The following is a 16,345-nucleotide window of genomic DNA, read 5'->3' as shown; positions in this document are numbered from 1 at the left end:
TGTTGTTCTAACGAGTATCTAGTGGACTTCAAATACTCCAGGAAATCTGTTAGAATGAAAGATGATACATTCTTACGAAACTGTAGCTGCATGAACAGGTGTTTGAGTTTGATAAATAAGTAGGGAACATTCCCGTTCTCGTTCATCATTAAAACCTCGTTCTTGAAATTCTTCGTCAGTACAGAAGTTGTCGTGGTTACATCTATCAATTATGGTCCAAATCATATAATTTTCTGTTCAAGGTTTCGTTGTTTCAAAATTCTGATGAGAACTCAATTGATAATGTACATATATATTCTACTCTGTTTTGTTATGGTGAAAAGTAATAAATGCTCATTATTAATGCAAAACGCTTAAACAAAATGTTGTGATTTCGTTATGATTCGCCACAGCTCGTAACAGGTACGTTTATGATATTTCACCAGGACCACGCTGTAGCAAACAAAATATTTTATAAATTTTAGGGTCCTTTTACTACCTGCAGTTACGTTTGTTTGGGTTTTTAATTAAAAATACTGGGTGAAACTATTCATATTCGACATTTTTTAAAAACTCCCAAAAGAATACTTTGAAATTTTTCATTTTATGTGTCGTGTTTCTTTTCTAGTCCAAATGAGTTCAATTGAAATGATTTCTCCATGATAAGGGGGCAGACGCAGAATAATAATATTTCGTTTCTGTGTCATCGTATCGACTACACATTTTATTTGACATACCATGAACAATAATATTTTTTCAATTCAATACTTTCATCAAATGGTATGTTTTTTCGCCGAAAACACTCAATGATACCCGCTTTTTTCTATGCATTAGTTGGGATTCATTCAACACTTCTGGAATGATAAATTGCATTGTCAGAAATAATATCTAACATTTGCTTAAATATTCTCCAAACACATCGCCATACATGTCATCATAGTTATTGCCAGAGTGCTTTGACACAAACATCAATAAACCGCATTCAACAAAACCGTAAACACTTTCAGTGTGGGTAATAATCTACGGAGGCGCAGAAGGGCCACATATTTTTATTGTTTCTTGGATTCAAAGTCGTACTTTGAATCTCGAAATTTCGAAATTACTACTTCAAACTCGAAATTTCGACTTCATTCTCGAAATTTCGACTTTAATCTCGAAATTTCGACTTTAATCTGGTAATTTCGAAATTACGACTTCAAACTCGAAATTTCGACTTCAATCTCGAAATTACGAGATTAAACTCGAAATTTGGAGAGAAAAGTCGAAATTTTGAGATTAAAATCGAAATTTCGAGATTCAAAATCGTAATTTCCAAGAAACAAATTATTAAAATATGTGGCTCTTCTACGCTTCCGTAATAATCAGTCGCTTTCCTTTTCCAGAAATTTATTTCTCTGAAGTTTTTCACCTTTTCTTCCTGCCTATTATTGGGAAATACTTTGGTCTTGGTCGAAATTTATATACCGATGATTTGAAACTCCACGTGAGTATCACGTGCATCATATACATTATGAGTAATAATCTTTTCGTTTACAGAAAAACTCAGTTGGTAGTTCGCTTTACTGGAGAGAAAACTGAAGTAGTCATTTTAATTCACACATTATCTATAATTTACTAATTTCATAATCATCATCAATTCATATTCTTCAGGGCATAAAGTACCTATTTAAAGCACTATTAGATCTGAAGTCATCCTATTGTCTAGTGAAAATGGAAAATATCTTAGGTGTGCCTGATTGAGGTAACCTGTGCTAACTATGTGATAACTATGTGATACATTTAAAAAATGCTTTTTATAGAAATGATTGATAAAAAATTCAAAGGTGAAACCAATTTGGTTTGTTTAATTGAAAATAAAATCTAATAATTATCAATGGGGGTATTTCATATTTTTGTTACTGTATACATACAACCATTAAACGTATTTTGAGATTTGTTATATAAAAACATACAACATTGAATGTTTGAAATGAATACTACATTTTTCACTTCAAAACCTACTCAGTTATGTACTCCTATGGATAAGCCACTTATAAATGATTTATCACTCTGCTGTTCGAGGAAATAGACTTGATGTAGAAATATGATCAGTGTCATATTAACCTCATTCGTTAATTTTTCTAGTAAGACAGGAAATATAATTGGATAATTTTACCATTGGATCCGAAATGCCTGAATTTTCTGAATTGACTGCATTGAAATAATCACAATTTCCAAGTGACTACTTTCTGTAGTTCGTAGAGTGAGAACTTCATTGAAAAAGTTTAATTTTTTTTTAAAGTTTCACTATACAAGTGGATCTATTTTCTCTATTCTCTAAATTTCTTTTTTTTTCTGTTCAGTTTTTGTTTTTTCTCCTCATGTTGAGTAATAGTAAAAAATCGAATAATGAAATAATTCTTTTTTATTCATAATTATATCATTAAAAACCAATTTATTACTTTTGTTTCAGGTCAGTCGATTATCTGCATCCGCAAAATAGAAGTTCTCGTTCTGGTAAGATGATATTTTATTATTCCAGTGGTTTAAAACACGATATAAATCATTCGAATGCCGTCTATATATAACAAATATTGATTGCTGTTTCGAAACAGCAGCCAGACTTCTCAACTGTCCATTAGCTTCGCAAAAATAGCGCATAGCTGCATCGAAAACAAAAATTCCATACTTCCGTTGATAAAGTGTGATTTATGAAAAATTAAAATTTGGTCGTTTGCCAGTATATCAGTTTTCAGACAGGGTGATATTCTATTTATGCATACGTCACTCTCGACTAATAACTAATAATGTATTTTTAGGAAAAAATCATTTAGATTTCATACGTCTTCATTTTTGTAAAGAAAAATGTAAATTAGTTCAAAACAAACTCTCAATAATTATTATTCAATATTTTTGTAATATTTTTCTTACGTGTAATTCAATGTTCATGTCAAAGTAGTTGCTTTAGAGGCCTCTTCATTCCGGTGTGTATCTGAACGAAACTTGCGTACCTACATGATCTGTACGTATTTGTTAGGAGTTTATCTTGAACTTATTTGCTTTCTTTTTTTCTTCGAAACTTTCTCATATTTTGAGTGTGAAAATAGAGAAGTAGGAAGGCAAAAAGCATCTTAAAACCAATATCCCCTGTAAAATTTCCCTTTTTCAATGAATAGTATATTATTCTCAAAATTTGAATACTTACTATGTTTTATCAATAATTTTTCTATTTGGTATTCGTCCGAAATAATATCTATTAATTTTTATTCATACAACAATGACGTAAGTTTCTGTTTTTTTGGCATCTTCAGCTTCTAAAATGATATAAAATAAAAACAAAGCAAAAAACGAGAACTTTCACCCTCAGTAAATTGATCAAATATCGACCAAGCTGTTGTTTAGATAAATTAATTATGGAAAACATAAACGAGACAAAAAAAACATATAAAAGCCTGTTGACATGGGTATAAAGAATTAAAATCCTGATGCTTCTACTTCAACCAAACATTCGCTTGCAACTGCCTATCATTTTGAATTCCAAAATACTAAGTTTATTGCTTCTGAGTCTGATTGTGAGAGAAGAATAACGCTTCATACAGGGTGTTTCAAATAAGATCCTCACCATTGGGATCTCCGAAAGTATGAGAGATACCTACGAAGATGGTTAAATTGGGGCAAAGTTGTGCATTTACCTGACTAACAATATGCTGATAAAAAAATTTTGAAATTCCGAGTATATCCGGAGATATACGGAAAAAACTGAAATTTCGGAAAATTGTTTTTATTTTTTTGTCTTTATTTTTCGAAAGATTCGAAAATAAATTGAACTTCCACGTTGCCACTTTTCCCTGCTACATAATGGTGTTTTAATATTTGCTATCCGACGTTTCGACTTCCGGCCACTATAATCAACTTTATTTTTTCTTATGGGCGCTACATTGGATTCTTTCTGTTTTGAATTGAGCCAGATTCAACCTTTTCAATGATGTATCATAAGTTATCATTGTTTTTCGAAAAATTGGAGATATTGAAAAAAATCAATTCTTATAATGATAGGCTCTGACTTTGATATTTCTAAATTTGACTTTAAATTTGTTACACTTAATGACTTTGTTATTGTACAAGTCATTGAATTTTTGGCGAAAAATGGCTTTCACGAATGAAGAAAAGAAAGATTTGATACAAATTTATTACAAATACGATAAAAACAGTATTAAGACATGTATTTAAACTTGTATTTCGAAAGACGACAACCACATCTAACTATTTTCAAGTTATTGGATCAAAATCTCACCGAGTTTGGTTCGTTTAAAAAGCCAATGTTAAAATAAGAAGACAGAATCAACAATCAAAATTTGATAAATGAGGTGTGTATAAGGTAAATTAGACATTCTGTCCTTTTCAATGAAAATAGAACAAAATAGAACAAATAACAATAGTCAACTGAAATGTAAAGAAAAAAGTAAGTCACAGTGAATTCTCAAAATGCTGGCCTTGTTCATGATAACACAACTGTCTCTTCTTCGAATATTATTCACTGCACAATTAATTTCCCTTCTCCTCAATCTTCCGAACTCATTAACGATGATGTGTTGAAGGTCCTCAATATTTTAATATTCCCTCTGACCATAAACTCTATTTTTCAGTGCACCCTATAAGAATATATCCATAACACACAAGTCTGGAGACCTTGCTGGCCACCTCACCGGCTCATTTTTTCCTATCCATTCATCACCAAACCTTTCAGTCAGGTAATAAGATACTCATCTGGTAGTGTGCGGCGGAGCACCATCATGTTGAAACCAGATGTTGTTATAGTTAGCCAAAAGTAGATTATACAAATAGTCTTCGAAAATCTACATTAAAAACTGGTGACAGGTTTCTCCATTCAGAATTCCGTTAAATAAATGAGGATCCAAAATTCTATCTTTTTAAATTCCTGCCTATACGTTAATACTAAATCGCACTTTAGGTCGAATTTCTCGGAACTGCATGGGGTTGTTTATGCTCCAAATGTGTTCGTTATTTCGGTTGAATATCCCACAATTCGTATAAGTGCTTTCATGTGTCCAAATTATATTTTCCAGGAAAACAGGAAAATCAGGTCTTCTTATCAGCCAATTATAAAATTCTAATCGCTTTTCGGGGTCACCTGGATGCAATTTTTGAGATATGTGTAATTTGTAACATTGTAAAACGCTTTTTTTGAGATGTCTCCAAGCACTTGTATGACAAAAAATATTCATTTCGGAGGAAATTTAACGTTAAGATTTCCCCGGGTTCATGTTTATCTGCAAATTATTAAGGTTTGTTGAAAAGGACACAATGCCTAACTTACTCATACATACCTCATTTATCAAATTTTCTTTAGTTTTCTGGTCCATTGTGTCTCCGTATTTTTTCCTCGGCTTTTCAAACGAACCAAACTCGGTGAGATTTTGATCCAATAAGTTGAACATAGTTCGATGTGGTTGTCATCTTTCGGGATACAAGTTTAAATATATTTGCGAGGTCCTAACACTGTTTCTATGGTTTTTGTTATAAATTTGTATCATATCTCTTTTTTCTTCATTCGTGAAAGTTGTTTTTCGCCAAAAATTCAATGACTTGTACAATAACAAAATGTCATTGAGTGTAACAAATTGAAAGTCAAATTTAGAAATATCAAAGTTGAAGCCTATTATGATAAGAATTAATTTTATTCAATATCTCCAATTTTTCGGAAAAGAAATATAATACCTTGAAAAGGTAAAATCCGGTTCTATTCAAAACAAAAAGAATTCAATGTAGCGCCCATAAAAAAAATAAAGTTTATGATGGTGGCCGGAAGACGAAACGTCGGATAACAAATCTGGCAACATCATTATGTAGCTGAAAAAAAGTGGCAACGTGGAAGTTGCCAGAAAAAAATAAAAACAATTTTCCGAAATTTCCGTTTTTTCCGGATGTCTCCGGATATACACGGAATTTCAGAACTGTCTCAACGACATATTGTTAGTCAAGTAAATGCACAATTCTGCCTCAATTCAACCATCTTCGTATCTCTCATAGTTTCCGAGATACCAATGGTGAGGATCGAATTTGAAACACCCTGTGTAAAAAATAGGTCATAATTTGGTTGATATTTGATGTGACATCCTTGGTTTACCTCATATCTATAAAAACTTGATAAACGCAGCCTTACCTTCCTTATTCTACCTGAATAAAAAGTCGCATCTTACTTATGAACCCCTTTTTCCCCATTTTTCATTTCATTGAAATTGGTAGCTAGCTTCCATTTACATTCGGTATTATGATATTCTAAAAACTGAAAACATATTTTTTGAAAAATTTAAAAATTATCAAGTTGAGAAAGTTATCCTCGTTATTAGATTTGAGAAAGTGAACGAAATGAAATGTTTTTCACAAAATACCAGTAACCCTAAAAAAGGCGCTATTTACAATAAACTCGTTCACAAAAAGAAAATAATTCTACAAATCCCGAACAACTCAAGTTCAATTTTTCATTCTACAAATTATTCCTTTCTGAGAACCCGGAAATCGTTGAAGAATTACTTTCATTGTTTCCACTTTAATACTAATGCGATTTTAATACAGGGCTTCTGATTGAAATTAGAACATGACAAATGACCTACGGAATATATATATATATAGGAAATTCATCACGATACCCTACTATTTATTTCTTTTGTGATGTATGGCTGAGGCCAAGCTGAGTGGCTAGCGACCTCAGAGGTTTATACATCCTTTCAACTTGAAATTGAAAGTGGTATATTTTTGGTAAAGAAAAGTACCGAAAGAAAATCCTTTTCGATACACCTACTTTCATATAAACACTTTCGAAACAAATTCTTTTATATATACACTGAATTATAAAAAAAACACTTTTCTCTAATCAGTTTGCATTCCAAACATTCATTATGTAATTGAATCAGATATCATTCACAGGATTGCTACACAATATGGTAAATGAAAGAGATGAAATTTCATTTACCAGGAACACTGTCATGCTCACTAGTGGAAACATCCAATGGTTCGTCGTGAAACACTTGTAAAATCTGGATAATATTATAAAAAAAACACTGAATTCCTTCATAAAATAAATAATAGTTTAAAAATCAAAAAACACGCTTTAATAGCAACACAAACTAAAAAATAATTCGAAACTGATTCAACATTGTGTTCAACATCGATAATAAATAATATGGCTTGATGTAACTGATGACTTTTAATGAGTCTGAAATCAGAATGAATCTTTAACAAAAAAAAAATAATTTTGTTGTAAGAAGCGTGGGATACTTTAAATTATATTTTTAATTAGGTTCCAATCTGGCAAACAGCTCCTAATCACGTATTTATAACAATGGAGATATAGCACCCCACGCTTTCTTACAACAAAAAATTTTTTTTTGTAAATAAATTTATTCTGACTTCAGACTTAAAAGTCATTAGTTGCATCAAGCCATAGGACTTATTATCGATGTTGAACAATATCTTGAATTAGTTTCGAATTATTTTTTAGTTTGTGTTGCTATTAAAGCGTGTTTTTTAGTTTTTTAATCTATTATTTATTTTACACTTTTCAGTGGTTGGCTTGCTATTTCAAGCGTATTTATTTTAATATAAAATATATACGTATGCGCAAACAGTGTGGTTGTCTCACTTTCTGTCACAGAGACTGTGTGAGGATCAAGATAATGAGATGAACTTATGAAATTATTGTAATTTCACGGATTCTTAATGAGTGTACGAAGTGTAAAATACATATGTCCATTCAAGTTAGTCAAAATCGAGTCCAAAGGTGTAGGTAACAAACATAAAAAAGTACAAGTGAAGCTAATGAAAGCGTGTTAATTACAACTCGATGTCACGAATGAGTTCAATCTACTCATGTCATCGTTGACAGTAAGTACGTAATGACATTCATTCAGCCATTGTACATCCTGCCGAAGAGTTGTCCTCCTAGGTCACTGTCCATCCTGTCCTTTCCAGGAAGGTGGACAGGTCACTGGGAGACATATCTTTTATATCGACAGGTGTAGGCCAAGACTCGCCGAACACACATCTCTCTTATTGACGACAACTCCGGACACTCGCATAGGACATGCCTGACAGTTTCATCTTCCTGTTCACATATCCTGCATAGAGGTGTCTCCACTAGCCCCATATTATGGAGGTGTTTCCTTAGTTGACAGTGGCCAGTCAGAAATCCTACTGTTAAGCATAGATTTTTGCTGGTCATCGCCAGATATTTCTTCGACGCCAGCTTCCCAGGGTTGCCCAGGGTGATCTTGACAATATTGTATCTTTTGATTTCATTCCATCTCTTTAGGGATTGAGCGTGTAACATTTAGGAGATATTAATTTTCAGTAAAGAAAGGTTTTGGCTTTCTTCTTCTCCATCTTTATACAAAAATTGTAGGAACTTTCCAAAGAAAGGAAGGGAGAAACGAATTTCAAAAAATTAACTTTATAAAAAGATGTGTAGATCATGCGAAGAAGTAACTTTCAGACACAAACCGGAAGAAAAGGCCTTCTCGAAACAGCAACTTTTATATACAGGGTGTAACTGAATGAGTGTAAAACATTTGAAAAACTGATTCCTCAAGGAAAAAAAGATAGGATCTTTCATATTAAGAAACTTCATTGGAGCATCCCTTGTTAAGATACAGCCCCTTAAAGGGAGTACATAAAATTTGTATAACAATTCTTTTCACAAGCACTGAAAAAGTTACAATATTGAAATTAACCTGACGGTTTGTACTACCAAAAAGACACTTAGCCCGTAATTTATTTGGTTTACCCCATGGTCGTAAGGGGTGGAAAACGCAACCCTTAAAATTTATTTCCAATGTAACTTTCTGTCTTATTATTTGTTTACCATTTAAAAATTTATTTCCGATAGTCTGTTTCATTATAAACAAAAAATGTCTTTTTGCATTTTTGCCCAAAATAAACCAGTTCGCAGCAAAAAATTATTTTACGAACAACTACAGAGATACATCGTCATAAATGCGAACTGGATTTATTGTTATTTTGTAGTTAGTACCTGAATTAAACGATTAAAGGGTAATAAACAAAATTAATTTATCAATAACAAAACACACAACATGTAGAAATCATAGTAAATGTTCAATATGTCTACCTTCAGACATTACGCATGCGTCTAGACGTCGGCGCATTGAGCCATGTATTCGCTCAAATATCCCTAGAGTATCTCTGATTACTCTGCACGCATCGATGATGAGGTTTCTTTTAAGTCCTCTACATAGCGAACAGGAGTACGATAAACCAAATCTGTAAATGGCCCCAAATAGAGAAATCGAGAGGATTGAGATCCGGGGATCGAGCGGGCCAGTTTTGTGGTTCCCCTCGACCTATCCACTGATTTGCATATGTTTCAGTTGAATGCTGACGTGCTACTTGACTAAAATGGGCGGGAGCCCCATCATGCATAAAAAACATATCCCTTCTGATGCCCAAAGGTACTTCCTTCAGCAGTGCTGGATGCACTTCTCTTAAAAATTGAACGTATGCCTTACCATTTAATCGAGGATGTAGAAAATGAGTCCCAATTAAATCATCCCCATCAGTTTTCATCAGCCCATATGTGGTAATTATGAAAATTAATAATCTTGTCACGAGAAAAACTACATTCGTCAGTGAATTCTATCGTCTTCAGAAATTCACATTTTCTTCTAATAATTTCCAGCATCCAATTGCAAAATTCAAGACGTTTCGGAAAGTCTCGCGGTAACAGTGCCTGTACTCGTTGCAAATGGTAAGGGTATAACAGTTGTTCCTTTAAAATTCGAAATACCGTCATATGATCAACATTTAGCTGGAACGTAACATTTCTAGTACTGGTAGTAGGTTGTTCTTCAATCAAATTAAGTACTGCTTCCTCAAGCTGTGGTGTTCCTACTTCTCGATGGCGACCACAATCCTGCGTTCTTCTGTCGAATGAACCATATTCTCGTAATCGTTGATGAAGTCGAGCAAATATTCTATGTGAAGGATGCTGCCGTTGAGGATACATTTCAGCATATCTTCTAGAAGCTTGTAACCCGTTTCCCTGCGACAGACCGTAAACGTAATGCATATCAGCCATTTTCTCATTTGTGTATGCGATTTGAATTATTAAAGTAACAAATTGAGAACAGAACAACAACACACAATTAGTATTAATTCAATTTCGAAAATTCACAAACTGACAGCGTCATACCAATTTAATTGTCACTATCGCTAATAGCGACCTACTAGATATATTAGTTTTGATTTTTTGCATTTATGACGATGTATCTTTGTAGTTGTTCGTGAAATATTGGGCAAAAAACCCAAGAGACATTTTTTGTTTAGAATAAAACAGGCTATCGGAAATGAATGTTTGAATGGTAAACAAATAATAAGACAAAAAGTTACATTGGAAATAAATTTTAGGGGTTGTGTTTTCCAATTGGTATTTCTTTATATAAAAGATCCAATCTTTTTTTCGACGAGGAATCACCTCCTTAAATGTTTTATACTTATTTAGTTACACCCATAAATTTTTTTTTAATTGATTGCTTCCTTCCTTCCTTCCTTTAGAACATTCCCATATTTTTTGTATCAAGATGGAGAAGTAGACAGTCAAAACCTTTCTTTCCTTTCAACTTGTTCAATCATTTTTTTCTATTATCCTGTTCTTCATTTTAACTTTTATCCAAAATCTGACAGATGTGAATGTTTGAAATCTGCCACGAATGCAGCACTTTGGCAACTCCGTGCTGTCGTGGACACAATGCGATGTATCTGCTGATGACGTATTGTTCTATAATTCACTTGTCAACCGTACACATACCGCAACATAGTTTCCTTGTTCCCTCGAGTAAATTGACGCAAACAGAAGGCATAAATGGAACGACCAATAGGTCGTTAATTTATAGGTTGGTGCCGTTATTCCCTTGATGAAAGATGAAAACACAACCTGACGTATTTGGTAAGTTGGGGGATACTGTAAATATGTCCAGCTTCTATTGTTAAACAAAGTTCGGAAGTGCTGTAGTGCCGAAAGGCGCAGACATGTGGGTAATGAGAATAATCCGGATGCGTCATAGTTTTAGTTTAGTGACACAATGTAACAATTCGGCCTAACGACGCGACGGTGAGATTTTATAATTTATGTCTATTCCAAATGAACCCCTCGTTGAAACCCTTATACATAATTCAAGTTTGAAAAGTTTCTCAGTACTATTAAACACTAGAGAGACGTCAATCTGCTGATGATATTGCAGTGGACTAACTTTTTTACAAGACCGTTATTTTGTCATGGACCCTCTGAAAAGTTCGAGCAAATCCGAATAGAACTTTTTTATTCTTTGTCAAAATTTCAAAACTCCGGAATCAGCTTGTTTTTTGTAGAAGTTATCGTTTTTAGGATCTCAATTCATAATGTAGAGATGCTCCAGTATAAAATATTTTCTCAATGGCACTACAGACATAAAATTGAAGTGTTTTTTTCTTGTACTTTCTTCAATGTGCCTTATTTAATGATTTTTGAATATTTTCACCTTTGAATACCATTACAAATCATACTTACAGTAAAAATGAGTGAAAAACAATAAATTGAAGATATAAATTGAGGTGAAAGTTTACATGTATACGGTCCCTATATATATATATATATATATATATATATATATATATATATATATATATATATATATATATATATATATATATATATATATATATATATATTGTTATGATATTAAATATCATATATAAACAATAAATTTTATTGTTTATAAGAATCTTGACTAATGAGACTAGTTAATAAGTTTGTTCGTTTAAGATATAGGTTAGAAATTTCTTATCTTTTGTTCTCAGTAAAATGGTTACGCACACAATGTAACAACTAAATCAGTCTTCAGTTGGTTTCCATTGAAATTCAAATATCACAATCCAGTATTGAAAAGATCAGTCACCAGATATATATTTTCCTGAAACACAAAAACAAATTAATAAAACCATTTAGATCAATATTAGAAAACAAAACAACATTACAATTTATTCAAATTATCCAAATCAATATTTTGAAAAAGTTTCAATTTGTGAAAGGAAAAAAACTCAGTATATGAAAAAACCATGTAGCTAAAATATTGTCTAGCCTACTAGGTGAGAGAATTGGAGAGGAGCTCATGAATTTTGCCAAATGCAAATTTCAAAAATTAATTTTGTAAAATACAGAACATGAATTGTTATAAGACAACCAATATTGTAAATATTAGATATTAGATTTTGTTTATGAGTACAAATGATTAATAAACTAAGTGTAGTTTGACAGCATCTAGAATTTTCGAAAATTGGTTGCCAAGGAGATTAGGAGTTTGTTGAAAGGGGAAGCGAAAAGAGTGGATGATCAACGCTGGAACGAGAAGCACGTACAATTTTTGAAAATTGAATTAAAATTGAGAATAAATAAATATATATAGTGGAAAGCAGACAACTGAACTTACCCATAGTACCAATTGGGAAAATTGGATTCGAAAGAAGAAACATCCAGATCAATTCACCGCACCAAAAAGGAAAAGTTCAAGGTATTTAGAAATCATTTATAAAACTCAAACCGCCATCACTGAACCTGTTTGCTGATAGAAGGAATCCAGGAGAGACATTTCAATTTCTCAGTATTTGAAAACTCACTGAACATTCATTCACCATTTTAAAACACATTAAGAACGATAACCATTTGTAAAATTGATATTAATGATTAATTTATAAACATTCACTGAGCAGCCATTTTAGTAATCTGTCATAAGGCAGAGAACGTTGTAGCATTTTAATCTAAGTTTGTAATGAAATAAATTACCTGAGCTCATGTACCAGTTTCCACATTTGAAAAAATATTTAGTAACGGGGAGTTATTCGAATTCCTGGATCTATTGATTTCTTAACATTCTAGAAGATTGAGTTTCAAACTCTTCTCTTCTAAATGTAACACATCATATTCATGATTGAACTTATGTCTTTCCGCTGAAAGATTGTTTGCAAATGTGAAATTGGTCTTTCTATTCACAAAACTACGTCTATGCTCTTTACTTCTTTGGGAAAATGTTCTCCCCTTTTGACCTATATAAAGTTTTCGGCAAGAGCCACAAGTCAGCTTAAATACTCCTGACCTATCCGACACCGAAGTTTTGTCTTTATTGTTTTTAATGAATTTACTTAGACTATTATTCATTCTGTAAGCTACATTCATGCATTCTTTCTTCATAAAACAGGCAATATTATAGGTTGGTTCACCCAAATATGACAATGTCCTATAACTGATGTTATCGCATCTTGAATTTCGGTAGACCAGGTCCATGCTTTTGTATTCTTTTGAAAGTTATTGAGTCTATATCTACCTTGTAACCGTTGTTAATCGCGATTTGTTTGATCAAACTCAGCTCTCTCTGGAAATTACTGTATGGCGAAACACGTGTTGCTTTTTTGTAAAATCGTTTAGTGAAAATCTCACAATAAAGTGTTTTTTGAATATCTGAAATTCAACTTCAAAAAGTTTTCTCTTGCACCTCCCTGAAATCATTTTTTCCCATGAATAAAATTTATTAACACTTTTTCATTCACCATCGAAGCCTTAATTCACTTATGTTTTCCATCCAAATTCTTCGTCGAAAAGATACCTCTAACTTAGAAATGGGAACATAGCAGCAGAAATGTTTTCCTTCGTCTGAGTGTAATGCACATGTTCTGAAATGATCTGTGAATATTTGCGGCTCTTTGATAGTTCTACCTTTGCCAGACCCATATCTGCGCGAGAGGCATGCATGTGAAAGTTTGACTAATTAAAGTAAAAGGCATTCGTGTTTGGCTGGCGAATTTTAATTAACCAGTGCAAAGTACCTTTGTTTGAAGCTGATAGTTATTTAATCGCATTGTTTTCGATAAATAGAGGACCAAGAATATGTTTGAAACATTCCTGAAAACGCTTTTTCTAGGCCAAAAAGTACAGCAAAGAGGAATGACTGCGGGGCAAAACATTTTATTCCATATCAGTGTGAATAGATCCATTTCAGAGTACCCCCACATGTCCACTTTTTGTCATCACCCAGTCAACCAATCAGATGTTACCTAGATACAGAAGCTTCATCGAGAGTATAGTTCAAGTAAAGGATATAGTGCAACCTACCTTCCAACAGTTCCCCTTTAATAATATAGTTAAGAAGCTAACTAATTTTGTTATTCAATAATCATTTCTGATTATATAAGAATCACAATAACTATATTATTACGCCTGAGGCTTCGTTTAAATTTTCCCGAAATCAACTCTTGGGGTTGAAAACACAAAAATAGGGGGAAGTTTCAGTATCGTGTGTCCATACTTTTCAGCAATACTCTCAAGGGCATACACTTTCTCAAATGTTTTTGTGTGTAAAACTCCAAATAGTTGGTTTTTGATATAGCTATCTTCAAAATACAAATTGTTATCCAACTTTGTATTTCATCTTTCCTCGAATTTTTATTCGGTACTTTGATGAGCTGTCGCGAAATTTGAAATCAATTGGTTTTCAAACCATTCCTCAAAAATATTAGCTTCCATGTTCTTATGATAGTCAACATTGCAGTCCTCAAGTTTTTTTTCACATAATTTCAAAGAATTCAGAACCCATCCTTTACTTCCTCTGCAATGCACAATGATTAGTCGAGATCCTTTATTTGCAGGCATGTTAGGCGTACACATTCTCGAACCATCAGTCCACCCTTTCGTAACTGTGTCGTGAGTGTTATACCAAGTTTCGTTCAAATAGAAAATTGTCATACCAAGTTTCGTCCAAACAGAAAATTTGCCGTTGTTTTTGTCTATATTCAGCTATTTGTTCTAAGTATTTGTTACGCAATTTCACTATTCTTCTACTTTCCACAACTGCGTGACGTTTGTTTATTATTTTAAATCTAAATCCTAGTTTTTTTATCCAATTCTGAAGAGTTTTGGAATGTATTCAATTTCTTCCTTTTGATTTCAGTTGTAGGAATCTCATTACTTTTTTAATAGTTAAATATTGTTTTTTTCAATGATTTTATTAGATGAGCATCTAAAGGTTTCGGTAAGGTTTGTTTTTGACTATTTTACGTACAGTTGAGAAAGGAAGTTCGGTCAAATCTGATGTTGCTTGTAATAGTTTGTTTTCCTCGAAACCAAACTTGAGGTGTAGATTCTTATATAGGTACATTGAAACATACTCTCCGTGTTTCAGTATTCAAATGATCCGAATCTTATTCACTGGTATCTCGTTTTCGCATTGTTCACCATCGCTATTGGAATCACTACACAGGAAAAAGTCTGCGTTGTTAACACACTCGTTATTACGGGTAGTACAATACTCAAATCGTTCAGTTCCTGAACTGAACATTGCCAACACGAAATGTATAAACATTCTCGCATTCTATTCGTCACCGTGACATGACTTCAAAATTAATTTTATGACTCTTCAGCCAATCATAAAACTCGGTTAGTAAAAATTATCCAATGCGAACCGCCAATTCTTCAATCCACGTGGCCTTTGAACTCGCCGAAAGCTTCAACTATTCACAAAACCGGTTACTTCGACTATACCTAAGAGACAGGGCACCTAGTTAAGCGCACCAATGGTCTCCCACCTGATGGCTGGAAATAGGGAATGAAAAAAATATCGGAGAATTGAACTCAGGTTGTCGGCTTGGTAAGTTTGGTCGTTAACCTCGCACCAACGTGAGCTATTGATAGTGCTACGGGGTCGGCGGTTGTCGGATGTCATCGGCCCGTGGCTCGATAGCCAAAGCTAAAACCCGCAGAGTCCGCGAAGATAGGGGTGGTTTTCGAGTTGGTCGTCGATTGGGACCTCGGTATGGTACTCCAAAAATTTTGCTTTAAATATCCCCAACAAATTTTTTTGGGCCTAGAGATAGGACCTTGACTTGGTCCTTGATTTAACCCTCAAATTATTTGGTTGACAATGTTTCGTGGTGTATTTCATCAGTTCGGACTTCCATTGTCTAATATAAGATTAACCGAAAATAACAATTTTATTAAACAAAATACTGAAATAACATACAAGCAACAACCAAAAAGAAATAAAAAATTGAAATATTAATAAAAGCCGAAAATTAAAAAATTACAAAATATTATTAACAAAAAATGAAAAATAAAAATGGAAAGATTACAAACCAAATTACGTCACGACGTTTCGATTGTTAGTATCCACAATCGTCTTCGGGTGATAACTGGACTTATTCCTCCGAGAACTGACCATTTATAAGTCATTCCAATGTTTTCACCTATCCCCTCTTCCCTCTATCCGTTCCATTGGTTTTAGCTGGAGATGACCGTTTGGCGGGAGTTGGTCGTTTTTTGCTTGATTAGGGG

At 33.1% G+C, this 16,345-nt stretch overlaps 1 protein-coding gene across 8 annotated transcripts in view; it reads left to right on the top strand.

The window, feature by feature from the left end:
- The window catches only part of heph (polypyrimidine tract-binding protein 1 heph), an 862,450-nt gene that overhangs the window by 270,038 nt on the left and 576,067 nt on the right, over positions 1–16,345 (top strand). For 4 of the 8 annotated variants that reach the window (XM_074175760.1, XM_074175758.1, XM_074175756.1 and 1 more), the window contains exon 2: positions 2,432–2,475. The exons of the other annotated variants lie outside the window; for them this stretch is intronic. Coding sequence is in view for 3 of the 4 variants with exons in the window: in XM_074175758.1 (XP_074031859.1) it covers positions 2,432–2,475 (44 nt within the window). In the remaining variant the exon portion in view is untranslated. The remainder of the gene's footprint in view (positions 1–2,431; positions 2,476–16,345) is intronic. 8 annotated transcript variants of the gene reach the window in all.

The sequence above is a fragment of the Leptinotarsa decemlineata genome, unplaced genomic scaffold (assembly GCF_025532065.1).
Source record: "Leptinotarsa decemlineata unplaced genomic scaffold, Ldec_3_MD MMD2_tig00001064_RagTag_RagTag, whole genome shotgun sequence".
Lineage (NCBI taxonomy): Eukaryota > Metazoa > Arthropoda > Insecta > Coleoptera > Chrysomelidae > Leptinotarsa > Leptinotarsa decemlineata.
Note: the sequence above shows the minus strand (reverse complement) of the source record. Positions and strands in the feature narration are given on the sequence as shown.